Genomic DNA, 25,887 nt, shown 5'->3' on the forward strand with positions numbered 1-25,887 from the left:
TATATTCTCCATCCATTATTCTCCATATACCAACTTCGACACCAACAAACAATAAAATCGTACTTTATATACAAACTGTGCAGCACACAAAGGACAAACCACAAAAGGAAATGACCCAAAACGGGGCCAGATACAATCCCATCACGAACAAACCCCAAACAAATTAATCCATAATAACATACATGACAAAAAAACCACCAAAACCAACATGGTAAACAGATCAAAAAAAGAATTAAAAAAAGAAAAAATATGAAAGGTCGTACCCGGGATCGAACCGGGATTACCGGAATCAGAATCCGATGTGCTAACCATTACACTATACAACCGCTTGTTGATGGAAGACTTTCCTTTAGTAAAATCTAACACTAGTAGAAATAGCTCATGCGAGTGCGATCCAATTCCAATTTACATACAATGATCGACAGAGTGTATTTCCCCAGATCCGGAGAATAAGTTGTGGATCTTCATCTGCACCTGGGAGCTACTGACCGAGTGTGGCAGTGAGTGGCTTGAAAATAACCCGCTTCGTACTTGGTAATTACTTGCATCCGTGACTAAAAACATGTATGTACCATGGAAGTGACTTCTGGGTAGAGCTCTAAGGTGGGCAGGTTGATATCTTTCAGGGTTGTGACAGGGATTTGCTTCAATATTAGAATCTGTTTGGGGTCTGCAGGGTGTGGGGGAGTCCTCATGAATAGTGTTTAGATCGTTTCTCGCACGTACAATGGAAAATAAGTTGGCTCAAAGAACCCATGGGTATCTCTCGTTGAATGTAAATGCTAAGTCATACATGGAAGAGTGTAGATAATGCAGCCAGTCCGATGCAGCCAACAATCATGCCGGACATAACAATAGCAGGTATGCGTCAAAATTAAACAAAGGGCGAAAATCCCCAATCGCCCAGAGAAACCAACACAATAACGCCTCACAAATGACCGCCCATCCGTTTTGGGACCATATTCTATCTTATTTTGAAACATAACAAAGGAAATGCTCGCTCACTGCATAATCACTCAAAACGCCTGCTATGACAATGCTCCCAAAATAAAACAATGCACCATGCATTACACCGTCAACTCATGTCCAAGTCAATGCGAATGAGGCTCAATAACCAAGAGATCAATCATCGGATGCAGTTCAAAATATGCAAACCAGGTCGTGTCGTTCTATCACATGTTGAAAGGGGAAAAATGATGCGGGGGTTACTATGACCACTAACCCCGCGATGTAGATGTCGGTCGTAGTGTAGTAGTGCCACAGGCACAGATCAGGTGGAAGAGATGTTGAAATAAGTGACACATGGCGAGTCATTCGTCCATGCCAGACAGTTTGTTGCTCCCCGAACTCCCGGTATTCGAACGCTTCTTGAAGCCCAACTTCATCCCCATTTTCTTCCATGGGTTATCGGTGCGCTGCTTCGGGCTGTGAGCCAGATGCAGACCGTGGGCGTCACTAGATGGAGGCGTCGTCGGGGGAGTCATCGGTTCGCCGGTACTCATGGATTGTAAACTGCCAGAGTCGTCCGTCAGGCCAGCCGAGCAGTCGCCACTGCCGCTAGAAGTGTGACTGGAATGCCGGTGGCTGGATTTTCCCATGGATGTCATGGCACTGAGGGAGAAATTTGAGCGGCCGGAGTGGCTGGACGAGTACGTCGGAGATCCAAAATCCTTCGACGATCGCGGGGACAGTCGCCGTCCCTTCGACCGGGCGCGCTTCATAGCGTGTTCGTCGAGACTCGGCCCGGAAACCACCGTTACCCCATCCTCCTGCGGAAATAGCGGCTCCGCCAGCGGTACAACCTGGGCGCTAGCGGCGTGGGCATTCAGAAAGGGCAGGAAGATTGACTCTTCCATCAATTCGTGAACGAGTTTCACGGCGGCATCGAGGGTCTCGGGCAGAGGGGGGATGGTCGAATTAGCCTGTCGAAGAATATCGTCGCGGACTTCACTGGAGACATTGATCTCGCGGGGGGATCCGGGAATGATGTAGGCCGTCAGAAGTCGCTGCCAAAGCATCCGCAGATGTTGGCTTTCCGGACATTCGGCGACGATAGGGTATTCACCCAATTGCTGGCTGAGAGTGTCGTACGTTTCCCGGTACCGTTTCGCTTCGAGGGTGAATTCCAACGTTTCCAGGCAGTGGTTCTGGGAAAGGTAGGCCATAAAAGCGCTGAGGGTGTAAGGAGCGGGTGCCGTGTTTGCAAGCACCTCATCTAAGGTGGGACGCATGGGACAAAATGCACCCGCCGGAACGGTCAGACTCAACGGACGTGAACCAGATAGGTCCATGTCCTCGTCTGACTCACTGTCCGAAGACGATGATGTGGGAGAGAGTTCAGGAGTGGATGTGGGAGTACTATGCCAGAAATGGAGAGGAGGGTATAAAGTCTTCTTTTTGAGCATCGCGTACAGCGTGCGAGGTTTTTTGGAACGTTTCAATGTACGTTGAGCCACCCTGATTCCTCCCCAGTTCGGGATGATTCGAAATTCGGGGAGAGCCCGCGGTTTGTTCCTCACGACTTTGCAGGTACTAATAGGGCTTGGGTGTCCCTGGCCGGAAATAACGGGTCAATGGCGAGAGGGGGGGGAGGTTTCTGCCTATGTTGACTCAGCCGGAGCAGGCGCTTGCCAATAAGAACCGGCGGGGGTAAGTGAGAAGCCGTGGGGACGGGATGTGTAACGAAAGAAGCCGATTCGGGGCGTTCGGAGACAGCGTCGGGAGGGATGAGGGACGCTGGAATTAAAATAAGACCAAGGTAGGTGTGGGGAGGGGGACCGCGCGAGAGATCTCAGTGAACGAAGGGTGAGATCTGTTATCGAGTGAAAGGACTGATTAGTCGTGTGCCGCAGCCGAGATATGGATGTAACATGTAAGGAGTTCTTGGGAGAGAGTCTAATATGAAGATAAAGACAAAAAGGCAAAACAGTAAGAACACCCAGTACACGCACACACACACACACACAAAGAAGGATAATGATGACGACACCGGGGAGAAGAGAGAAAGTAAGGAAAAAGAGAAGATAAGGGGAGGTTGAGTGGTTCTCAAATAATAAGAAACGAGGCAGGCGGGAAGGTGGACAGGGTGATGTGATGCTGCGGATCAGAAGCCCTTCCAGAGAGTTCAGAATCCTGCACGGAAGCGTCGAGCAACCCGGGGGGGGGAAGAAGAGAAGAGAGTGGGTGTGTGGTTTGGGCCCACAGGTACAAGACACAGAGAGAGGGCGAGAAAGAGGGTCCCAGAGTTCCAGACACAGCATCCACGTTGGTCGGTTGAGGAGACGAGCCAAAGGATGCGAACCCACAGGCGTGTATTTCCGCCACAAATCACAGTCGACTAACTTCCCGGTCGATCAAGCGCTTGGCCTATCAGATCGAGGTTGGCGGAGATAGAGAGCCACTCAGATCCCAGGATTTGACCCGCGCGATGATGCCAATCAGAGAGACAGAGAGTGTGCACACGGTCACTAACCTTTGTTTGGTGGGTTTCTGGTTTCCTGCCTGAAAAGGAAAGACGGCAGAAGATAAGAGAGAGGGAGAAGGAAAAGGGGACAGCGATCGAAAGCGATCGAAGAAAATCGTATCGATTGAATATAGATCGATATGTAAAGAAAGAGCGAAGAATCAAAGAAGAAGACGAGAAGAAAAAGAAGAATTGGGGCCAAAGCAAATCAAACTAATGAACGAAGGATTGATGGTACACGCAGACTTCCAACAGGGCAGATCACGTCATATCCGCTTTACAGAGGTATGCTATGCTCTCAGATCGTCTTGTAGGGAAAAAAAAAAAAAAAAAAAGAAAAAGAAAAAGAAAAAGGCTTCTGAGTCTTGACACACACACACACACACACACTCTCTCTCTCTCTCTCTCTCTGTCCCAAACAGAAACAGGATCTGGAAGCTCCTGTGGTGGAGAATCGTGAGAATGGATCGTGTCCGTCAGTGGAGGATCGAAATTGATCTCCGTCCTGGAAGTCAATCCTGGGAAGGGACAGTGGAAACAGAAAAAAAAAAAAAAAAAAAAGAAAAAGGTGGATCCCCTTGCGAGTTGCAACTTGCAACACAGCATCCAATGTCGTAGTTATGGTGATGGTGGAGGAAAGATTAAAAAAAAAAAAAAAAAACCCCCATCGACTCCAAGTGGAGCCAGTGTTTCTCAAGTTCGTCTCTCTCTGTGCTCTCTCTGTGTGGGTGTGTCTGTGTCTTGTGTCTGGATCTGGGTCTGATGTTTGCCTATCATCCTTATACCACACTACGTGCTGCCGAACCTTCCATTCCTTCCAGGCATGACACATTCGAGGAATGTGGACTAGAAAAAGAAAGGAAATCCCCTACGAAAGGGGTATGAAAACTTCCAAAATCGGAAAGGAACCAGGGAAAATAAGGAAATTTAAAAATAAAAACGAATGCAAAGTGGAAAAAAAATAAAATAAAAATTCAACTCACCACAACACTGATTCAATGCGACGTTCCGCAACAGAACATCCAAAGAAGGAATCTTTGAAGTAAGGGGAAGCCGAGGGGGAGAAATCTCTGCAATGACAAGATGCTGCAGGTCGAAGGCTATGGAAAAGGTAAAGAAATCCCTCGGGCAGGAAGGAGGGAGTGATATATCTCTTTTTGCTGTAGATATGAAAGTATGTATGTATGGATGTGTGGAGGGATGGGTGAGGATGTTATGGAAGTCTGCATGCAACGCGTAGTAAATGATCATACAACAAATCTAATATCAGTATGATACCATGATAAATCTCCGGGGGGTGATATTCGCAAAAAGGGAAAAAAAAAAAATTAATAATTTTGGACCCTACAGGACTAGAATTGTTGCTTTTGTAGGACGAGCACCTGATGCAGGAGCTTTTGACTTATAGTGTTTTAGAACAATTCCCGTTGTGGCGACAAGCCTCGTGGTGTCTGGACTCGATCTGTTTGATTTTATTCTATTTTAACACCGGCGGATAATAATAAAAATAAAAGTAAAAGTAAAGAAAGAGGGGAAAAGAATTTAAAAAAAAAAAAAAAAAAAAAGAGAAAAGACACATTCTTCGATTCTTTTTCTATGCATTTGGGTATGAAGGACTTAAATTTCAATCTTGTCCATACATCTAATGGTACATACTTTATGACGGAGGACAATTGGATACTGCTGAAGGTATGCACATCCGGACATGGTAACTTCTCACCAACTACCCTGCCTATAGCTATGGGCCTATGACAGCTTAAGTTTAAACACTGCTGCTACCTAGTAGTCTACTACCTACAATCCAAGATCACCTACATTAGCTTTCCCATCGCGACGTGTTTTCCCATTCTCGCGGACACATGGTAGCATAGCGGCGCCTCTTGAAGATTTCCAACCCTCTGGGACCTCAATCCCGACGCACACATTGTATAACCTGGGATAACCTCACCCGAGGGAAAAGAAAGTCAAAGGCTTCTCGAATCCGAAGTCAGGGAACCGGTCGACGTCGTGATGCTCTGAAGGCGCAAGACGGCCTGATGGGTGGTGGTGCAGAGCCGAGCGTCGGGCGATGATTGGACCACCCACGTCAGGATCTACAGGAATGCCAAGAAGGCAGTGCAGCCATCGACTCCATACGGCAGCCTGGAGGCAAGGGGGTGTTACCTTCAACAGTAGTAGTACTCCGTAGTGCAGCCTGACCCGGAAGGCTAACCTGGGTGTGTGATAAAGGAAGTCAGGGAGCTCAGACTTTTTAGTGCTGTTCATTCTCAAACGGCAAGGCGCGTCGAGTGGATGGTGTGGATCTCGCTCCCTCATCTGCAAGCCCCCGAATAGGTTTGTGGAGTGATTGAGGGCGAGGAAAAAAGTGAGAAAAAAAAAAAAACAAAGAAAAGGGAGAAGATAAATAAAATAATAAAATGTATTATTACTACTCCCTCTAGTCCCAACCTTGACCACCTCATTCTCGACTAGCTTCAGTGCAAGGCCATCAAATCCCGTCCACTCATCACGTAACCTCCGGCTCTTTGCTCGACTCCATTCTAGTGTTTGTTTGATGATGGTAGCACCAGTCAGCATCCCTGCCTGCAGTTAGCTACCCCAAATATTCTGCAAGGAGTATGCAGACATGCAGAAAACTGTATATGTGTCGCTGTGTGGTTTGAGTCGAAAAAGACAAATAGAAGGTCATTCACCGAGAACGGTAGTGATGAGGAATTTCCCGACCCCCCAAGATTGGATAGATAAGTTGCCCAAAGAAAGGCAAAAAGAAAAAAAAAAAAAGAAAGAAAAAGAAAATTCCATTTCCAGAACATTAACGAAGGCAAAAAGAATTCCAAAAGAATGCAGGATTGCCCCAGTTTGACAAGTAAGGGAAAAACGACACAACCTTGGAAGGGAATCTCAAAGTGATCCACAAATCAGAGGGCTTCGGCCCGTTCAAGTACGTGGTCAAGCCTGACCAGTCAGAGAGGGGGTGGCTTGCGTGTACATAACTCTTAACCCGCGTGGTCCTTTCGTTGGCGAGGAATCCAGCGAATGCCACAGGGTCCTTCGCGCTTAGTGTCACCACCCCCCACTTTCACTTTCACGCACCCGAGCACACGTCCCCATGAGGGGGGAAACAGAAGCGGCCAAGGCCGCCAACGTGTGTGTGTGTGTGTTTGCTTGGGATCATGAGATACTCAGTAGAATTAAATTTTTCTTTGTTCGGTCGAGAAGCTTGTTGGACCGCTTCCATTATTACATCTTGGCAAGATCCATGGGCTCGGACTTAAGCTTCTAACCGCGTTGGGTAAGACCTATCTGACAAGTAGCTTCAAGCTCTTGTCCCGTCGCATTCAGATCAATATCCGTATATTAACTACTACTCCGGAGTAAATGCTACGTACTTACACACAGTGTGCAGATATTCCACATCCCAGAGCTCAATGGATTGCGCGTCGTGAGAGGGGTAAGGGTGAGGTATTGTCCTACACCATTCTTTCTCGATGGAATGAAATGATATCCGGCCAATCCCATCGCAGAGGCAATGGGCCATCTACAAACGATAGTAACACAAGATCTGCCATCCCTTGCAAGGTGTTCTCCTCCATCATCTGTTCAATGAACCGTGATAAGAGGGACCACGACGGGACGTGGTACGAAGTAAAAAAAAAAAAAAAAGGTAGGATGAGATAACATCACGTCATAGACAGTCTGCCGTGCAACCCAAAAAAAAAAAGGTCGTCCCTGTACATCTGCAGATCATAACGAATCCAGTCCCGGATAAGACTATGGAGGGAGCCACCCAGGACCACAATTAAGAAAAGAAAATTAGATTAGTATCCGTTTCAAGTGGCAAACTGAGTCAGACAAAAAAATCGGGAAAGTCTCGTCGTTTCCCGCAAGGCAATGCAATCACTGGGGCATTCCGTTTTCTTCCGTGAGTGCCCTACAGGTGTCAGACAACGGGGGCGGGCCAAGAAGATAAAAGCCACAAGGCTCAGCACGGTCAAACGCGGTGAAAATTCTCGGATTCTAGAACATTTATGGAAGCCTTCGAGTTGTTCCAACGCCACTTCGATAGTTGTATGTCCCCTGTGTAACGCTTTCAAGTACCTGGAACTAATCTATGAATGGACATTGAAGGCGAATTCCTTTGCGAGATTTTTTTCCCTCTCAGGATTAAACTTTGCATCATCATCACAACACATTAAATATAGAATAACAATATGACTCGGCCAGGAGAACGGACATTTTGATACAAACCAGCCATCCCTATTTCTCCCGACATCAACAAGTAACAACAACTATAGCATCACTACTCCGTACAGCATCACTAAAACCAGCCATTGTACCAGATCATCAACTGCCATAGCAACCTGACGAACTAACAGGAACCGCCCGACTCCAACCGTGCTCACCGGCGTCTATAGATAGAGATTGCTCTACCCGATATCGTCGTTGCTGAGCTCCACTATCCAACAACTTTCAATATCCAACTTTTCATCCTAAGCCCCCACAGAGGGTAAAAAAAATTTTAAAAAAAAATCAAACAAAACTGTGGCAAAAATTAAGGCTCTGATCGCCGGTCGGGCTATGCCGCTACTAGTCCGTATACAGAGTATAGTTCGATAGAAGTATATGTATCCACTATACACCTTGAGCCTGATTCCCTGTTTTTTTTTTTTTTTTTTTTTCCTTCTTCTAAATAAACTACCTATAGAAATTGAATTTCGATCAATGGTTCTATCCGTCTATTGGGATTAGTGCGGCTATACTCCGGATAAAGTAGGAGTAAGTGTGATGGATATTTTATATTTCTTTAGTAAACGAACCCAACCCAATAGGACCCATTACTTACATGCAACGTGAAAAGATATGACCTTATCATTGGGACAAATTGATAATACGAAGGAGAAAAAAGATGGAGACAAAGACATAGTTTTCCGAGGAACCGGAGTGGGACCTCCCCCCTAATGGGTAGCGGAACAGCGCGAAGCACTATCTTAGGTATCTATCGGTTTAGTTCACAAGTGGATCGACTTTTAGTTTATCTGGTTGTTCGAGAGATTTGGGTGTCTTCTTGCGAGATATCAAGGACGGTGTACGCAATCGCTAATTTGGATCAAGCCTTAGCCGGGTGTCACTGACTCGGTTGTGGTCCCTCTTTTTTTTTTTTTTTTTGGGCTTGTCGCAATTTGCGTTTAGGTTGAGGACTTGGTTAGTTAGTGGTGGAATGAAATATTATATTGAAATGTAGCCAATGACCGGAGACGAACTCACGAAGTACGCCGCATTATCACCACATATAGCTCGTTTAATAGTAACCTTTCGTGTTTAGTTCCTCTGTGGAGATATTACGGAGTATAGAATAATATAGATAGTAAGAAAAAGCAAAAAAGAAAGAAAAAAAAAAAAGGCAAAGAAAATCGAAAACGTATGGACAAGCTACTACTACCGACCTACCTAAGGTACATGCATAATGCATGGGAGCTATCAGAATAGCTAGTGAGAGAACTACAGCTCAAGAACCGGATGCCCCCCTCAATCGCTACCAATCAAGCCCAGCCTGGCATAAGAAGGTTTAGTCGATTTCCAAACGGTTCCAACAGCTCCCAAGTCGGGATCCTACTAAACAACGTATCACATCCACGTGTCATGGGGTCGCAAATTGGAAGACACGTTGGAAACAGTTGGCGGACAACGAACTAACGGTGTAGACGATTCTTTCTGGAACGGTGTGGATGTTCGTGCCAGTGCGCATGGATCGCGATAATGGAATATAAGGGAGCCCCCCTTGTGTTATGTCCCCTAATTTCCCCTACAAGAAGCATTGGAAAAATGGAAAATACTTTCACCACGCGATCATCATCAATTGATCCACAATTTCTCCGTTCTGTAAAGACGCACAAACAACTTAGGCACACGGACACACGGACAGCATTTGTTCTCTGTGTGTGTGTGTGTGTGTGTGTGTGTGTGTGTGTGTGTGTCTCTCTCTCTCTCTCTCCACCATGACTAAATGATCAACAGATGATGTTTCAAGAGTCAAAAGCAAGATAGGCCAGTCTCTCGTGACATCAATACCCTAAGGGCCGGCAAATCCACGGTTAACCAGGAGAGGGGCCAGCAAGAAACACGAGAGACACCAGTCTCAGAATGTTGTGGCATGATCTTCAAAAAAGTGCCTAAAGGACGATAGTTACGCTAAGGTCGTTAGTAATCTACATTGGACTCCATAATTTGTACTGGTGACTCCAATCGGCCAGTAACGGACCTTCTTAATCAAGATAAGTACAGGACCACTTCGTTAGCAGCGGATACATGATGCCTCACATTATTGGTCCTACACAGGGAAAAAACGACTCCTCAAGTCTAGACTTGGACTGTGGGGGGTTTTAGAAAAACGAAGAGGGGAATGATGGGGACCCCATGATTCTGATCCCAGTCCGTTTAATGAGTACCCACTGAGAAGATGGATAATTAATCCTATTCATCCTGTGACAGTACTCGCCGACGAGGGAGAAAAATACACAGTAGTCTTTGCTGGGTTGCATTAAGAGATGAAGGAGATCATTATGCACACAGCACAGTCCAGCGAATGAGCATGGTACTACTCCTACTACTCTCAAGGGACGGGGATGCCTTATACATATCTCTATCCATCCGAGGTTACATGCATGAACAATCGTCAGACTTGAAGCCACATTCCCCTCAGCCAGATTGAAATAGTTACAGATGGTCAGGAAGTCAGGCAAGGCCAGTGTTGCAAAGGTGAACCGAACCGAACCGAACCCATTGGAGGACGACATCCATGTCCCACCTCATACCTCATACCTCCCCGTCTCCAATGACGTGAAGATGTCAATCAATCAGGCCAGCAGACCCAGACGCGAATGAAGGACTCGGGACGAGCTGCACCTGTCAACCAATGGTCACCCATAAGCAACGTTTCTGCAGCACGGCAGACTAATCCCGGTGCCAACGGCGGCCCATCCTGAAGTGACAGGGACAGGGATGCCACTCTTAGTGTTGCTGCGCCGAGATACTACCACCCTTCAGATCCCATGCCCATGGCCTTGCTACTAGATTCGGCAGGTCTCGGTCTGCAACTTGTCACTGATCATGCAGGAGTTCTTGTTGATACTTTGAGTAACATCCAATAGGGTTATAGATACTTGCTTCATATCCATCTACTTGAATAACTAGCCCCGTCGACCGATCGGATAGTGAGAAAAGACTGCTAGAACATAACTTGTTTGCTATGGTATAATTACTCTACGCTATCATACTCTGTCTTATACACTGGCAGAGCGGATCAGCCCCAATGCAACAAATCAAAGAACGCGATCTTGAACCCACACGATCAACTCGCTGCTCAAACACGTATAGACACAGACAGTAGATTTAACGAGGAACGGAAAGATATAAGACGTTGCCTCTCTGGTTCCCTTCGACCCTGCAACAACCCGACTGGAGAGTGCCACAAGATCGGCAGTAAAGCACATCAGTCTCGTCTAAGGGGCATGAGACTGGGTCACAGCTGATCAATCCACTCCTTGTTTTGGCTTTTGGCTGACAATGGCAAAGGTATAGACAAGTACAAATCCAACCAATGAGGCTACATCTGAATGATCCCCTGCAGATAGACACAAGACGTACGCAGACAAGAAACAAAGGCAAAAGAAAAAGAAAGAGAACAAAAAAAAAAAAAAAAGGGAAACCAAACAGCCACAGGCTGCTTCCACATAAACTCCTTGACCGATGGACCCATTTGTCCTGCGACGTATCCCATGCGGCATATTCAAACATTTATAATCTTAAATGCTTTGTAAATAGGTCACTGCTGGTTGAAACGCGAGGACTCTTCCATCAGATGCCAAACGCCCTTCCGCCATGTCATTAATATTACCATCGAAGAACCAGCCACAATGAACTGAGAGCATAGAGGCGGCCATAGGTGAAAGGGGTCGAGATGGTCGGAAAAAGGATGAGGGTAGGGCAACGATATGTAATCTGACACACAAGAATCTAGTATTAAATGGCTCACGCCAGAATGCGAGAAAGGAAAAAAGAAAAGGAAATCGCACAAAGCAGAATAATCGCAAATTCGCCGTTCCGAGCCGTAGCACCATGAAAAGAGTGTCGAAGATGACGAGTGTGATGAGACGTAGAGGTGTGAAATGAGGGTCGCTCCAGTCGGTGACCGGTCCGCTTCGAGCTGTATTAATTTTGCAGCGTCGAGATGAAACCGGGCGGGCGAGCAGTTTGCTCGATCCGAAACCCATTCCATCGTTGACAGAAGAATAAGGAAAACAATATACCCGCCCCTATCCATCTTGTGCTCATCTGCCAGCAGTGTCTGCAAAAGCCTTCCAAGTTTGGTCCAAGGAGATGGGGAGCGTCTGGTTTATAACAGAGTATAATTGCATGCTGTCTTTCAACCCTCCCAAGAGCGCGAAGACAAGAAAGAACGAAAGAAAGTTGAAAGCCAACATGATGTAAAAGTTACATTCCCTGTGCTCAACCGGGTATCAACCTGGAAAGCTGCATAAGCGAAAAGGTATGACACCTGAGCATCAGCATGGTCACCTACCGCAGCATAATGCCTTCATCACTTTCTGAACGAAAGTGGGCTGCGGCTCATTGTTCCCTTGAGCGCCTGGGCCTTGCTGGCTATTCTTCGTCGGGTTGGCTGGGCTTCCCATACGACCCGGAATGTTTGCGTTTGAGTTCTGGAACTGTGCCTGAGTGGACACCGTCGGTGTGGTGTCCATCCCCCCGCTCTGGCGCTTCGGTGGCATCCCGCCTTGGACGTTTTGCCGCTCGCGCGTCTTCCCTGCTCCCGGCTTCGCCGGGGAAGGGGGCGGGGGCTGCGCGGCGTTTAAACGGTCTGCTGTCACACCGGGCCTCTGGCTGCTGCGTAGCTGCTGAGCATGAAGCTCACGGGCAGACGAATTGGGAAGTGCATTGTTGTGGAGATGCTGCTGGGATGAGTACGACTTGTACTCCCATCCTCTTCCATTGTTGAGCTTCATCCAGTCATATTCGCCATCTTCGACCTCTCCTGCATTCTTCAGGGCTTGCGTGAGCAAGTCTCTTAAGTAATCGTAATCAGGTGCTTCTTCGAACCCAAGGTTGCGGACATAAGTAAGGTACTTCGTAAACTCTTCTAGGGTTCAACGGTCAGCATGTCTGTGCTCAAGTAGGAAAAGGAGGGGGGGCGGAATGGGTGAATAGTACCAGGAAATCCTTCGCACAGGTCCTTGATCGCAGTAGTTTGTTTCTTCTCGCCAATTTTCTCGTACTTCTGCTTGTTCGTCGCGGCTTTCAGTCCCTGCCATGGGAGACCTCCTCTCAAGAAGTACATGAAAACGTGACCCAAAGCTTCCAGGTCATCTCTCCTGGACTGCTCCCGGCCCAGGTGGGTGTTGATACTCATGTAGCGGGCTGTACCAGACAGCGACTTTCGCTCACGATAAGGGATATGCTGCTTGGTCTTTGGATCACGATATTGCTTGGCCATGCCAAAGTCGACGACATGGATAACGTTGGCGGCCTTGGAATTAGGGCGGCCGATGAGGAAGTTGTCGGGCTTGATGTCACGGTAGATCAGATTTTTCTCGTGGATCGTTTGGACGCGAGAGAGCTGAAGATAACTGTTAGACATTAGGTATGCAAGATCGTTAGTACACGCACCATCTGCTTAGCCACCATCACCACTGTCTTTGTCGAAAAGCGACGATTACAGTGATCGAAAAGATCCTCCAGACTTGGACCGAGTAGGTCGATAACCAAGATGTTATGTAAACCCTCCTGACCGAAGTAATAGACATTGGGAATGCCCGCTGCGTTCAATCAGAACCATGTCTTCTACTATGAGTATGCTCGTTTAGAACTTACGACATCCGACCAGAATCTTGTATGTCCGATACTCATCGCGGAGCTGCGGTGCATCGCTTTTCCGTGGTTCCTGGATTTGTCAGTATGTCGGATCTCCTGCTCCTCCATCGGGACGATGCACGCACGAATTTAATGGCCACTTGCTGATTATTCAAAAGGTTCGTACCCTCAAAGATTACACCGAACGATCCTTCACCAATTTTCTTTCCCACCCTGTAGTGGACACCCACAACGTTGGACGACGACGATGCCATGGTTGCAATGGGTATTGGGTGACGGTAAGCGGAAGGCTGATTTCACCAAGGGACAGTCGGGTCAGGAGACTCGATCCGCAGGCTCGGCACGTGAAAGACTAGTCTGCGAATAGATCGAAACAGTCAGCAAGGTAACAAGGGTAAACGTCAATTAACACCGATCGACCGGAATGGGATAATTATTTGCATTGGAAGCAAAAGAAAGGGGGAAAGGCTCACAGAAAGCCTGTTTGCGATCTAGACCATTCATTCACGAGTCTAATGTATGCTAGAACCGGCACAACAAGACGGGGGTAACGGGCGGAGGCAAATCGATGGCTGTCTGAACAAGTCGCACCGATAGTATCAGGCGAAGAGATAATTGTATATCCTTTGGAAGCGTTTGATGGGGAAAGGTCACGGAAGTGAAGTACAGGCAATTATCTCCGGTAGGCCGACAGTCGGAGCTGCAGGTTGACAGTTTAAGGTGCGCTGTGGAAAAGGGAGGATCGTAAAAAGAAAAAAAAAAGTGGGTTCAGTCGAGGAATGGGGGAAAAAAAAAAGGAAAGAAAAAGGAAAATAATTAAAAAGTGAAAATTACTCCCTGATACTCACCAACTGCGTCGCAGTACGATGAACCGCACTGAGCAGTGGTTTGAAAGGATTGGGAGAATGGGGAAGGGAAGGGGAAGGAAGAGGATGAGGTTCGAAAGAGTAATGGAGGACGAGGGAATGGGGAGAGCGATGGGGAACTATGAGTGGATAGAAAGGACTTTAGGTGAATAGGGAACACACCAGTGGTATGGACACCTGAGCCTACGGGGAGAGAGGGAAAAAATTAGGAACAAAAAAAGAAAAAAAAAATTGAGGCGGAAAGAGGAGGAAAGTCAAGAGGGAGGGAAGGTGATGGTTGGACGACGAGCGGGCGACTTGTCACTGGTCCATCGAACTTCGTTCCGTACCTGAAGGCTGAGGTACCATTCAACCTCCATTAGTACGTAGTACATTACCCGGCTGCCTGCCTTGGGGCTTAGCGCGTATGGATAAGTTCAGTGTCGGTATTGACTAGCGGAAAGATAATCTCTGAAGATCCTCTAGGGGAGAACCGTGGTATTTTTCAGAGATCTCTCGGTCATTGTATAGATACCGTACATCTACTAAAGACAGGGAATACACATTCTAACAGGGCCTACGGAGTGTACACCAGGAAAAACGTCATCAATATCAGAAGAACTTCGAAATCAAGACATTCGTCAGGAGGAACAAGGAAAACAGGGAATTCCGTATGGAACCTCGACTTGCCCTAGTACAGGGACTGGAGTCACTGGTCTGTCTTAGTGGCTCCCTTAGCGCTCGGGCTGTTGGGCGACGAACGGTTGAAGCCCGGACACTAACTTCCTAGGGAGATAGTAAGTGGATTTCGGGGGTCGTTCTGGCCAGACTGGCAGCTAAAATTCCAAACGGGGGATGGATTAGCTTGAATACGTGGGAATGGATGGATGTATACGATCCAGGAACAATCGTTCCAGTCATTGTTCGTCGCGTGCTTCCCCGTCCACAGATACCCAAGGATCAAGACGTCCATTCAACCTGGGGTGGGAAAGTTACATGAATCTGGGGAACCTAGGTCAATAGAAAATTTCAATTGAGAGACATTCATTGTGTAAGGAGACCCATGTGGATATGCGCAGGTTCCAACAGTTACTATGGTTACTCAATATTTTTTTCAATTCCGTAATTACCCTGTCGAGCTAGGTACGGAGTACCTTTGCTACTAACTGATCCTCGGCCATGTGCAGCGTAAAATTCCCGTATGATTACCGTGATTTTAATACATACCTTACCTTACCTCGAACTTTGGGGGGGGGTTTTCATTTTCATTTCCCATCGTCCTTCGGCCCCCTACCCAATGTCGTACTACTTCCTCCGTACTTCGTACTGTACTGTACCAGGGAGGTCAACCCCTTCCCATGGATAAATATCCATACCAACAAAGATAAGCGAACACATCCAGGTGCATACATCCAACGGGAGTGGATTGTCCCTCGCTTTAACCTCGAAGTCTATAGCTGCAGGACAACATACATGTGTTAATTTTTTAAAGCCAGGTACGGAGATCAAAATGCTAGCTGTCAACCAGCTCCTCCTCAAAGCAGTCATCGGCAGACGCGGACTAAACGACGACTAGTTCGTTGCTTTGCTGGCGGTGCCCCTGACCAATCTATACCCTGCGGCATTTTAGAGATCAGTTTCTTCTACCGTTTCCATCGTCTGTAGTACTACTCCGTACATATTCCGAGGAATACCCAATAGTGGCTTTGTTCGCGTCTTTTATCAGAGAACATGTTAACTCGGTCGAACGCGCCATTCAGGAGAACACATCGGCTTTGAGCACGCACCCTTTCGCCGGGTAGCTTAGATTTCCGAATTTGGGAAAATGGGACCAAAGCCACTCCTTAATCAGAAGGTGCCACTTTTTTTTTTTTGGGAGAGAGGGGGGAAAGAAAAAGATTGAAAAGGAAGTTGAAAAGAAAAGAGAAAAAGCACAACAAGCAAGGATGTCGAACCTCGGCGTATCGTTGAACTCTTGGAAGAAAAAAGTTCATACCTAGTCTTCATCTACAAGTCTACAAGTACTACTCGTAGACCGTGTAAGACATATACATAGTATCGCCCCCTTTCAAAAGGAACCCAGATACTAGGTACTCCTCCTAGTAACCAGATTAAAATCACGCCACTAGGGACCACGGTCAGGCTGATTTTGGATCCCCTCCCCCCGCCCCCCTAAAACCTGCCCTATTTATCAACCCCGATTGCAGGTCCGTGGTTACAACAGCCACACCGATCGTTGGGAAGCATCAGTATTGCGAAGCGTCCTGTTAGTGGACAATCCTCTCTAGGCTCTTTACTTCTACATCAAAGTAATCATGGGCGATCTCTCTTAACTTTCAAATATGTGCCAACTGAGTCCCTGCTAGAGATACTCCACTATGGAACATCCGCCAATGATTCTGCTTTTGTGGCTCCGTAGATTGATAATTCCATCCCACTAGACCATAGGAGCTCATCCTGATCTATGGGGGTTTGAGAAATACATAGGACATGGCTTCTCTGTTGGTTAATTATCGGGTTGGTATTAACAATTGTATTGGTTGGCGGCGGAGCCGATTCTAACTCCGTTTGTAGATCATGATACGTCCTATAAATATATATTCATGTAGAGACCGCTCCTAAGCCACAAGGAGGGCTATGCTTTACCCAGAAACCCATGATATAAAGCATTTAACCAGAATATCATGTATCCAATAGACCTCGTAGGAAGCAACACAGAGCGCTAGAGTTATAAGTTACGTCTTACCGCCGCAGGATGCATATCCTAGTCACTAGAAGGCGCGGGGTCTTGGGAGGCACCGTCAGTGCGTAGCGAAAGGTGCTGTTGATTCTCTTGTCTGCAGGCATATATCAACCAAGTTCTCCGTATAAACCCTGGTGATATGCATTGCTAGCAACAAGCGGCATACGCAGTTGAACAGCCACCCAAAACATTGAAAAGCTCCACCCGACACGTAGGTGACCCACCAAACAGTCTTCGCATGTAAATTCTTGTAGGGCAGTGGTGCACTTCCTGGCGGCTGAAATCCACACTATGCGGCCTTGAAACGGTTCTACGTGAAATGGAGTGATTGGGCTGAGGCCTCACATCTGATTATGATGTATGTGCATGGTTTCCTGCAGGGGCGCTGCTGAAGTTGTGGTCTATCTGTAGAGTGTCACATCGATACATGCTGGACGAAGAGTGAGAGATGAAAAATATAAGCCGAAGGTGGTCAAGATGAAACATCAACAACCTACGCTTGACTGGTCTTACGTGCAGAGGATCAATACACCGAGATGAATATGACATCGCAACCATGAAGCGTCCGGTATTTCGTACAGTGCTTTAAGTATGACAAGTATTCCATCACTGCTGGTCAGCAGGAACATTCTCTGCCTCGCTTCCAAGCTCATCTGCGAGAACGTCTCGCCCTTCTTCCTCCCCCTCCTCCTCATCATCATCACCGTCCTCATCGGAGTCTTCCTCGCTGCTGGAACCACTACCATCATTACTATCATCGCTGCCGGGATCATAGTCTTCTTCATCCTCGTCATCCTCGTCGTCTAGCTCGCGTTGCGCCTTTTGCAACTCGCTTTCTTCCTCAACAGGACCCTCTGCATCTATAGCACCTTCCTCCCCAATCTTCGCTCCATTAATATTATATCTCTTCGCACGTCGGGCCTCTGCAAGGCTAGCATCTTGTAGACCGTGCTTCTTGATGTAAGCATCGATACCGGCAAAGTCCGCCTGATCGATCATAGAAAACTCCAGTTCTTGCGTTTCATCACTCGAAGTAGGCCGAGCCACAATGTTAAGGTTGAAGGTTCGCTGGAGCACAGAAGTGTATGAGATCGAGTCGATGTTCTCGAAAGCAAAAAAGACTAGGGGCTTCTTGAATCCAAATAGTATGCCTGTGGATAAGAAGAAGAGATAGCCTATAGTAGACAATGAGTTAGCTGAAGACAAACAAATATCGGAATCCGCTGATGGTAACTGTACCTTCCTTACTGCCACGGAAGGCCTTGACATGATACGCTTTTTCTCCCTTCCGATGCGCTTCAGGCATGGCACTGACAAATTCCCTCTCATCTGGACGTACCACCTTTGTCTGCAATAGGTTCTCATTCAGCATTTGCCTAACAACATTCTCAGCTGTTTCGCCATCGTTATTTCCCATCTGTTCTCCATTGCCCGAGAATGCCGCCTTGGGAGGGCCGTCGTTGACCGTCCACACCATCGCCTCGGGGGCAGTTTCGCCCTCCGGTGGTGAATTTATGCCATCGCCATATTGAGGGATAATACAGAAGTTGAACTGCTTCTGATTCTTTTCCGGAACAGGAAGGCAAAGGACATGTTCTGGATCGACCAACAGCATAGTTAGCGCCGAAGTCATAGAGTCTGGCCACCAAACTTACGTATTTTGTCCACGTGGATGCCAAACTCCACTACCTTCGATGTCTGATTCCTTGCGCGAAGAAAACCGCGCCCGGCCGTAATTTCGAGTGTAAGCTTTTTCCGTTGTGGAACAGCGAAGGAAACATCCTGCATATAGAATTGTAAGGGCGCATCGGCTTTCAAATCGCCTGACGATTGCGCCTGTCCTGCAGTATCTCCATTCTGTAGCTTTCGCTTCTTCGCCGCAGGGCCGTTTGTATGCGTCTCTACAGGCTGAACGGGGGCGCTCGCATTCCTGACCAGCAGGCTCGAGGTATATTTGGCAATGTCCTCGAAGAGAGGTATATATTGTGGGGTAGTCACTGTAAAGCCGGAACGGACACGAGTCAATTCTCTTTCGCTCCTGGACCCGTGTCAGTTGTTGGGTTACGCACCGATCGCATCGTAGACTCGCTTCTTCAAAGAAGTTTCGGCGGCGAAAGCATCTTCAATGGCTGGAATCTTTTTGGTAGCCGATGAATTTATTGCGGCGAATGCCATATTTGGGAAAGAGCAGCCCCAGGTTAACAAAGCCGAACAGGATGTCTTGAGGAATGGGGCTGCGTGGAGGTTGAAGAGAGAAATGGGGGATGGAAACTTCGGGCGCGGAGAGATGGAAAAGAGAGATTGCGAACCACTCCCCTGGCGGCTGTCGACCAAAGATAGTCCAAACGCAACCGGGGGGCTTTATAGTGATCAATCATTAGTCCTATTGGCTCTTCAGAGACATCCCGATCTGACCATGTTGCTTCCTTCCCCCGTAGATTCACCCACAGGTCTGGAATGTAAAGCGAAAACCTAACCCGGTAATCTTATACAATCATATTCTATGCTACAGTGGTACATTTGTATACATCCAACATTCAAACAAGTAAGAGGGGGGACAGAAATTACTCCTCTGACACACATCCCATCACATCTAAGCTGATTACGCTTTGTTCGCCACTTTCTCTTTCAAGAAATTCTCAATGAATCCGGCCGTTTGGTCGTCCATGAGTATATTGCCATTGGCATCCCTTCTCGCGTTCAGGCGTTCCTCCTTCTTGGCCCGTATCATAGCCATCAGTTCACCCTTCGGTGTCAACAAAGACCTGCTTTGAAGGTACTCCTTTCTGTAATCTTCCATCTTCTTCGCCTCGACCCATTCCGGATCGTGCCGTGTACGGTATTTCGAGAACTTATTCCGGAGCTCATCCAGAACACTGGGAGGGAAGGGTGCATAGTGCAGCGATGGTGTCCAAGTCGGCGTTTCAACTTCCATACGTAGCGTATCCCATTCTTCGTCATTCAAAACTGGAGGCTCGCGGCGAGGCCATGGGATTTCGATGTTTTCGCCGGAAATGTATCTGGTATGCCTGGGGGTCTCCGTGCCATGTTCCCGTTCAAGGATTGGCTCTCCGCCGTGAACGTGTTCAACCAAGACGTCTCGTGTTTGTCCAGTAGCTGGATCGTCAAGGGCAACGACGAGGCGGACATCATCGATGGGAATCGGCAAGGCCATCGCATTGACAGTGCCCTTATTTCCGTATTGTGAGTTGATCCAACTGGGAAGATGCACATCATTCTGCGGAATGTCAAGAGTCAGTCAGGAGCGAAGATACCATGAGGACAGTGCATGTAACCGCAGAAGCATACCATGTTGAGATCCCTCACGTTAACCGTCTCATTGCTTGTATCAACACGGACGACCTCATTGATCTTGCCCTTATCCCGGCCCTTCATGATACACACTCGATCTCCCACGGCGATGTTGATATATTTCCTCCTTAGGTGCTTGGGGATAGGTGGTGGGTTCATTGCCTGAGGGCTCAGGGCACCGAACGATTGGCCCTCAAAGCCGGCATCACGCTGAGGTGCTAGAGGCCCGCGGAGCCAGTCCTCTCGTCGTCGTTGTCTCTCAGCGCGGATGTTATCGAGCTCGATGCGGTTCAAAGCGAACCGCTGTCTCAGGTGGTCTTTGAATTCTTCACGCTCAGCATCTTTAGCAGCTCGAACTGCCTTCCGCTGGGCCTGATTTCTTGCCAAAGCCGTCCTCCGGATGACCTTCTGCATATTGAATGGTACGGTACCAGCAATGGCTGAGCGACGTTTCCGCGGAATCTCCAGGGACCGGATGATGCCCCGGGAGGGAAAATTGCGGCCGTCACAATCACGTGACCAAAAGTCACTCAAGATCAAGGAGCCAATGGGAAGATCCGATAGGGGTATGCCTCAGTAGATGAGGTATATGCCTACTCTGATAGAAGGTAATAGCACTGTACTTCGTACACAAGGCATTTATCTGGCCTTTGTCGCAATGTGATGAGCCACAAGAGTGTATGGAAAACGTACAATGTAAAGTTTGATTGATAAATCGTAATCACTCGTTGCGATATATCCGTCTGTATTTTGTATTTCTTAACTAAGTTGCTGACTCAATGCGTTACCCCATAGAATCAACACGGTAGTACCGTATGAGTGGCTTTGAGAAAGACATAGCAAGTCAAAAAGATATCAGAGGATGCGTTACCACCAGTGACGTTGCATACGAAGGAGAAAGAAACGGGATGCCTGTGAAATGGTACACTTCCTACAATTTCGAAGCATGAAAACTTGCCTCCAGGGTAGCTTACAGTACTGAATATCGACAATAAGGTAACGGCAACTTTCCGAGGTCTAACCTCCCCATACATTTGTGTCCTGGACAGGTCAGTTGAGCAACGCCAAGTGGCTTCTGGGTCCTAGAAGTGAATGCTATGGTTGCAAGGACAAGAGTTACTTGGGCGCAGGAATTTTAGGGCCTGGATCTGGGAAATCCAGCGGCACTTCAGATATGCAGAGCTATGAAGAATGGTCTAGCCTCACTGCCGGAGAGTATGTCCACTCCAGCGCCACAAACTATCCTTTAGGTCCGGACCATACCTAGGCAGGCATTAATGTATCACAGATTGCTTTATGGCTTTGTTGTATGTTAACGAGACCTTCTTGTTGTCTTTCCCTTTTTGGGTTGGAAGCTTTCGATAGGGACTTGTATCGAATTCCAGGGGAGTCTCGTCCTCAGCTAGGCTTTTCTGCAGATTCCACCTTCAGCTAAAAGTATGCATATGCACTCTTTATTGTGTGTGCAAGGCTGACTGGTCCTGGTCATGTAGGAGTCGTAAGACGAGTCAAACCTTCTTCTTCTTTTTTATTTTTTTATTTTTTTTTCGGGTTGCCTAGGGCAATGTTCTTTTATGATCAAGGGACAAAAAATTTACATCACCCCCAGGAGCTTTCCCATCTAGCCTTGCAAAATCCATGACAATTATGATGTCACGGGTGAAAGAGCAAATGCTTGATGCAGTTAGACAGCATATACAGGGGCGTGATCACCATTGATTGCGTCAGTCACATTGTCAGGATTCTTGTCGAGTGCTGCATAGGCTGTATGCGGCAATGTATTATGGAATCACCATTGATCCAAAGAGTAACAATGCCGGCAAGGACGGCCCAATGAATCCTCACAGCCAGTTAGAAAGGTGGACCAACCAGCATGGTTGCATATCGGACTGAGTCACAGCCGTTTCCCAGATAAAAGGTAGTGAGAAAGATATCTGCACTTGCTGCAAGGCGTTCACTGCACTGGGTTTAACCGTGGCTGAGGCCTTCCTACAAGCCGGTAATAAGCGCAGACCTGGGTGGTGGCTGGTATGACCGCTTGTGAGAATATTTGACATCGTTTTGTGGGAGCCTTCGCACTTGCGAGCAAATTGCCAGAAGAGGAGGAGAGGTTACCCCAGAGTAGTTTCATATAATGAACACGTGAGATGTATAAAGTTTGTATTGAATTGCTGGGACTAGTACGGAGTAAGTATATAGTATACTGGTTACGGTAGTTTTAAGGGGTGGGCGCAGCTAGGAGTGCACCGCCACGTATTGTACACTCCCCAAAGACCCATACAATTATGATGTGATTCATATGTACATAGTATGCACATGTACTCTGTACGGAGTACTACTTTGGTCCGGTCTACTACTAGTACGGAGTAAGCAAGACAAGCTCTGTAAGGTCCTCTACCGCAGGACCCGGGGTATTTAAGTTAAATGATGCCATTGAACAATAAGTTTGCCTGATAAGAGCATGAATGCTTATCATCGATGGAATGAGAAGTTGCGATTATGACGATCAGGTCATGCTTCTTTCCCTTTCGCCCATTATTCGTGAGCACAGTTTATGATTATTTAGGGAAGTATGTACTTAGTACCATGGTATTATCGATTATTGCTACCTATGTATTATGTATTTCGCGTATCCGACTTTTGTCAAGCGAATCATGTCCCTAATAATACCTATAGGAGAACTAATATTAAGAATGGAGCCATAACCGATAAATCCGAGCATACAAGGTGCCCACCGTGTGTCTAGGCTCCGACTATAATTGAAGGATTGACGTGTCCACGCAATTAGTACTCCTAAGCTCGACTACAACATGTAGTACAGATACCAGGTATATATGTGCATGTTTTTCGGTGGCTGTATGAATTATTCTGCTTCAATGACCAATGTAACCAGTATCGGAACTGATAACATTGGTTCGACCGTCAAAGGGCATTTGGGATCTCCGGTGGATCGGGTCAATTAAGTGGGTGGATGAGAGACTCCCGAGATAGAAAATTGTCATTGGATTGGAAAGCTCGTAACTCAAAATGGCTTTGAAATTAAATTACATACCTCTCGGTACTTCCTGCAAAGGCGGTAAGCGGACGGAGTGCTACTTCCATACGGTACTGGAATTACAACCAATTGTATGACCAGCCACGGTGGCTTCAATAAGGATGGAAAGCCGACTGAAAACTAGGCACCCAAGATACCAGCATGTGAATAGGGAGGGAAGTAGAATGTTTTTGGGACCGTGAGGAAAAAAGGAAATCCCTGTTGCTTTACTTATGTTTTTCTTATTAGAGAAGAGGAAGTAAACCTTTTTTTTTATTCTCCTCTCCATTAGTGTCAGGTAGGAAACAAAGTTCGCAGGTTAAAAAAAGGAATTTAGAAAATTAAAAATAGTGCAAAAAAAAAAAGTTGTAAGAGAAACAAAAGCACAGCCACATAGCCTTTTTTATCTGTGTAAAATATCGCTTGTTGCTAACCGTTTCAGCGCTTTTTAGTCTGGTTTTTGGTTACTTAGTCAACTTAGGGAGCCTCACCTGAAAGGCCAACCGGGGGAACCAAACGAGAGCAGAGCCAACGCCGATAACCTTCGCTCCCATACAGGCCCGTTACCCTTTTACCACTGTCTTCCACCACCCCATCCATCAATCATCCTTCATCTTAAGCTCCCCTGGAGACTATTATCCCGTTATTGTCCTTTGACTGAACCCATATTCTAAATTCCTTTTCTTGTTCCCTTATATCTCTTTCTCCCGACCCAAACCATTTGTTTTCCCTTTTGACCACTTTTATTCTCTTCCCTCTCCCTATAATTTAATCAGTGCCGTTGCTCCTGCACCGTATGTGATAACCCTTTTCCTCGGGCGCCTGACTTGTCCCTTTCTCAGCCTTCTAACCTCCTCTCCGCCATCCAACTTAACTCCCGCAACAGCTTCCCCTTCTTTCCCTGTTGTTTGCCACTCACCTCATTTGGAATCTATTCCATTTGATAATTCTAGTTTCCATCATTTACTGATCCTTTTCACTTGAAGATGGCCGAAATCCGTCGCAAGCTTGTCATCGTGGGTGATGGTGCCTGTGGTAAGACTTGTCTTTTGATGTAAGTGTACCTCCATCCACACTACGTCTGTGTGTTTAAAACAAGAAGAGACTGCTGACTGTGACATGCTTTGTACAGTGTCTTCTCCAAGGGTACCTTCCCTGAGGTTAGTTATCACCGGATATTCAACCCGATCTGTGACATCTCCCTATTCAACCGGAACGCGTCGAACTGACCCTTAACTTCTTCAGGTCTATGTCCCCACTGTCTTCGAGAACTATGTTGCCGATGTCGAGGTTGATGGCAAGCGTGTCGAGCTCGCTCTTTGGGATACGGCTGGTCAGGAAGATTATGACCGTCTCCGCCCTCTCTCGTACCCTGACTCTCACGTCATCTTGATCTGCTTCGCGGTTGACTCGCCCGATTCCCTTGACAACGTTCAGGAGAAGGTGAGTTGCTCTTGATTCCGCATCTTGCGAAGCGGAGAGATCCTAAAAAGGGGCTCGCGAAGAAGAATGTGTGCATAACTAACGATGAATTCAGTGGATTTCCGAAGTGCTTCACTTCTGCCAGGGACTCCCTATCATTCTCGTCGGATGCAAGAAGGATCTTCGCAACGACCCCAAGACTATTGAAGAATTGACCAAGACCTCCCAGAAGCCAGTCACCGCCGAACAGGTACGTACCCCATAAACGTAAAACACTAGAATATTGCTAACTATGCTTTCAGGGTGAGGAAGTTCGCAAGAAGATCGGAGCCTACAAGTACCTCGAATGCTCTGCACGAACCAACGAGGGTGTCCGTGAGGTCTTCGAGGCCGCCACCCGGGCTGCTCTCTTGACCAAGACTCACAAGAAGAAGAAGGGGTGCACCATCCTGTAAACTAGTTTCATCTCCTTCACAAAAGGTCTGTGTTTAATGCGGAGATTATATGAACGGATAAGGGTCTCGACTATTTGGTGTTTTCTTTTACTCAGAAAGGGGTCCTCCGTTGGCGTGTTCCGATCTGTGCCTGGATGCGAGTGTGGATAATGTTCAATCACGGGGCACACGAGGGTTATGGGATTATCTGGCTATGCTATTGGTCGACTTTCTTGTTTTGCAGACTTCTTCTATTTTATTCCTAGGGAGGCGTTGTCTTCATAACCTTGTGGGTTTTCTTCTCTTTTCCAGCTCTCCGTACGCCTACGAGGCGGTTCGATCACTATGGCAGGATGGCCATTTCGCTGGCAGGAAAACAGGGTCATCAGTACCTGAATAGTGCAGATCGGAAATGAGCTATTGAGGATGGCGTTGTCTCATGTATGTGTGTGTGTGTGTGTGTGTCCCGTCAGTCAAGGATCTCCGGGAGGTTGATAAAGAAAGTCGAAATTTCTGTGACACGATAGATGATTCCTATCACTTCGGATTTCCCCAGCAGAGTTCTTCTTTATTTCTTTGTGTGTTGCTTTCGGTTAAGAGAATGCATGGATTCATTTTGTCTTTGGTTTTTGGCCAGTTCCTTGACGCTATTCCCTTGATCATCAGGGCCTTGATGGGAAACCAAACACCATCACCCCTTCAACTTATTATTTACTAATCAATGCACATCCTATTCCTTTGCGATTTGC

General features: G+C 47.1%; 7 protein-coding genes and 1 non-coding gene across 8 annotated transcripts; 1 reads left to right on the forward strand and 7 right to left on the reverse strand.

Annotated features, from left to right (window-relative positions):
- Window positions 1–254: 254 nt before the first annotated feature.
- BDV27DRAFT_t193 lies at window positions 255–326 on the reverse strand. The gene has a single exon. It is a non-coding gene; the product is annotated as a tRNA-Gln (tRNA).
- Window positions 327–1,146: 820 nt separating this feature from the next.
- Window positions 1,147–2,753, reverse strand: BDV27DRAFT_50762 (regulator of G-protein signaling domain-containing protein). Its single transcript, XM_032076801.1, has one exon. The coding sequence runs from the start codon at window positions 2,403–2,405 to the stop codon at window positions 1,311–1,313; it is 1,095 nt and encodes a 364-aa protein (XP_031922798.1). The 5' UTR covers window positions 2,406–2,753; the 3' UTR covers window positions 1,147–1,310.
- On the reverse strand, window positions 2,504–3,511 carry BDV27DRAFT_50744 (uncharacterized protein). The gene has a single exon (XM_032076800.1). It carries the CDS (start codon window positions 3,258–3,260, stop codon window positions 2,601–2,603), a length of 660 nt encoding a protein of 219 aa, XP_031922799.1. The 5' UTR covers window positions 3,261–3,511; the 3' UTR covers window positions 2,504–2,600.
- A 7,608-nt stretch (window positions 3,512–11,119) lies between these two features.
- Window positions 11,120–11,908, reverse strand: BDV27DRAFT_50818 (uncharacterized protein). The gene has a single exon (XM_032076803.1). It carries the CDS (start codon window positions 11,781–11,783, stop codon window positions 11,286–11,288), a length of 498 nt encoding a protein of 165 aa, XP_031922800.1. The 5' UTR covers window positions 11,784–11,908; the 3' UTR covers window positions 11,120–11,285.
- BDV27DRAFT_50817 (casein kinase I) lies at window positions 11,909–13,941 on the reverse strand. The gene is made up of 6 exons (XM_032076802.1): window positions 13,822–13,941; window positions 13,474–13,705; window positions 13,349–13,418; window positions 13,145–13,293; window positions 12,689–13,094; window positions 11,909–12,617 (listed from the first exon to the last, which is right to left on the reverse strand). Exons 2-6 carry the CDS (start codon window positions 13,600–13,602, stop codon window positions 12,034–12,036), a joined length of 1,338 nt encoding a protein of 445 aa, XP_031922801.1. The 5' UTR covers window positions 13,603–13,705; window positions 13,822–13,941; the 3' UTR covers window positions 11,909–12,033.
- Window positions 13,942–17,273: 3,332 nt separating this feature from the next.
- On the reverse strand, window positions 17,274–19,362 carry rtt106 (putative negative regulator of DNA transposition (Rtt106)). The gene is made up of 4 exons (XM_032068599.1): window positions 19,006–19,362; window positions 18,592–18,933; window positions 18,176–18,532; window positions 17,274–18,111 (listed from the first exon to the last, which is right to left on the reverse strand). Exons 1-4 carry the CDS (start codon window positions 19,109–19,111, stop codon window positions 17,543–17,545), a joined length of 1,374 nt encoding a protein of 457 aa, XP_031922802.1. The 5' UTR covers window positions 19,112–19,362; the 3' UTR covers window positions 17,274–17,542.
- A 47-nt stretch (window positions 19,363–19,409) lies between these two features.
- On the reverse strand, window positions 19,410–20,755 carry BDV27DRAFT_135720 (mitochondrial 54S ribosomal protein uL24m). Its single transcript, XM_032068600.1, has 2 exons — window positions 20,246–20,755; window positions 19,410–20,174 (listed from the first exon to the last, which is right to left on the reverse strand). The coding sequence occupies exons 1-2, from the start codon at window positions 20,660–20,662 to the stop codon at window positions 19,539–19,541; spliced, it is 1,053 nt and encodes a 350-aa protein (XP_031922803.1). The 5' UTR covers window positions 20,663–20,755; the 3' UTR covers window positions 19,410–19,538.
- Window positions 20,756–23,724: 2,969 nt separating this feature from the next.
- rho1 (Rho family GTPase RHO1) lies at window positions 23,725–25,368 on the forward strand. Its single transcript, XM_032076804.1, has 5 exons — window positions 23,725–24,336; window positions 24,415–24,442; window positions 24,528–24,725; window positions 24,820–24,954; window positions 25,007–25,368. The coding sequence occupies exons 1-5, from the start codon at window positions 24,269–24,271 to the stop codon at window positions 25,157–25,159; spliced, it is 582 nt and encodes a 193-aa protein (XP_031922804.1). The 5' UTR covers window positions 23,725–24,268; the 3' UTR covers window positions 25,160–25,368.
- The last annotated feature ends 519 nt before the right edge of the window (window positions 25,369–25,887 follow it).

This window comes from Aspergillus caelatus (genome assembly GCF_009193585.1).
Source record: "Aspergillus caelatus strain CBS 763.97 unplaced genomic scaffold BDV27scaffold_248, whole genome shotgun sequence".
Taxonomy (NCBI): Eukaryota; Fungi; Ascomycota; class Eurotiomycetes; order Eurotiales; family Aspergillaceae; genus Aspergillus; species Aspergillus caelatus.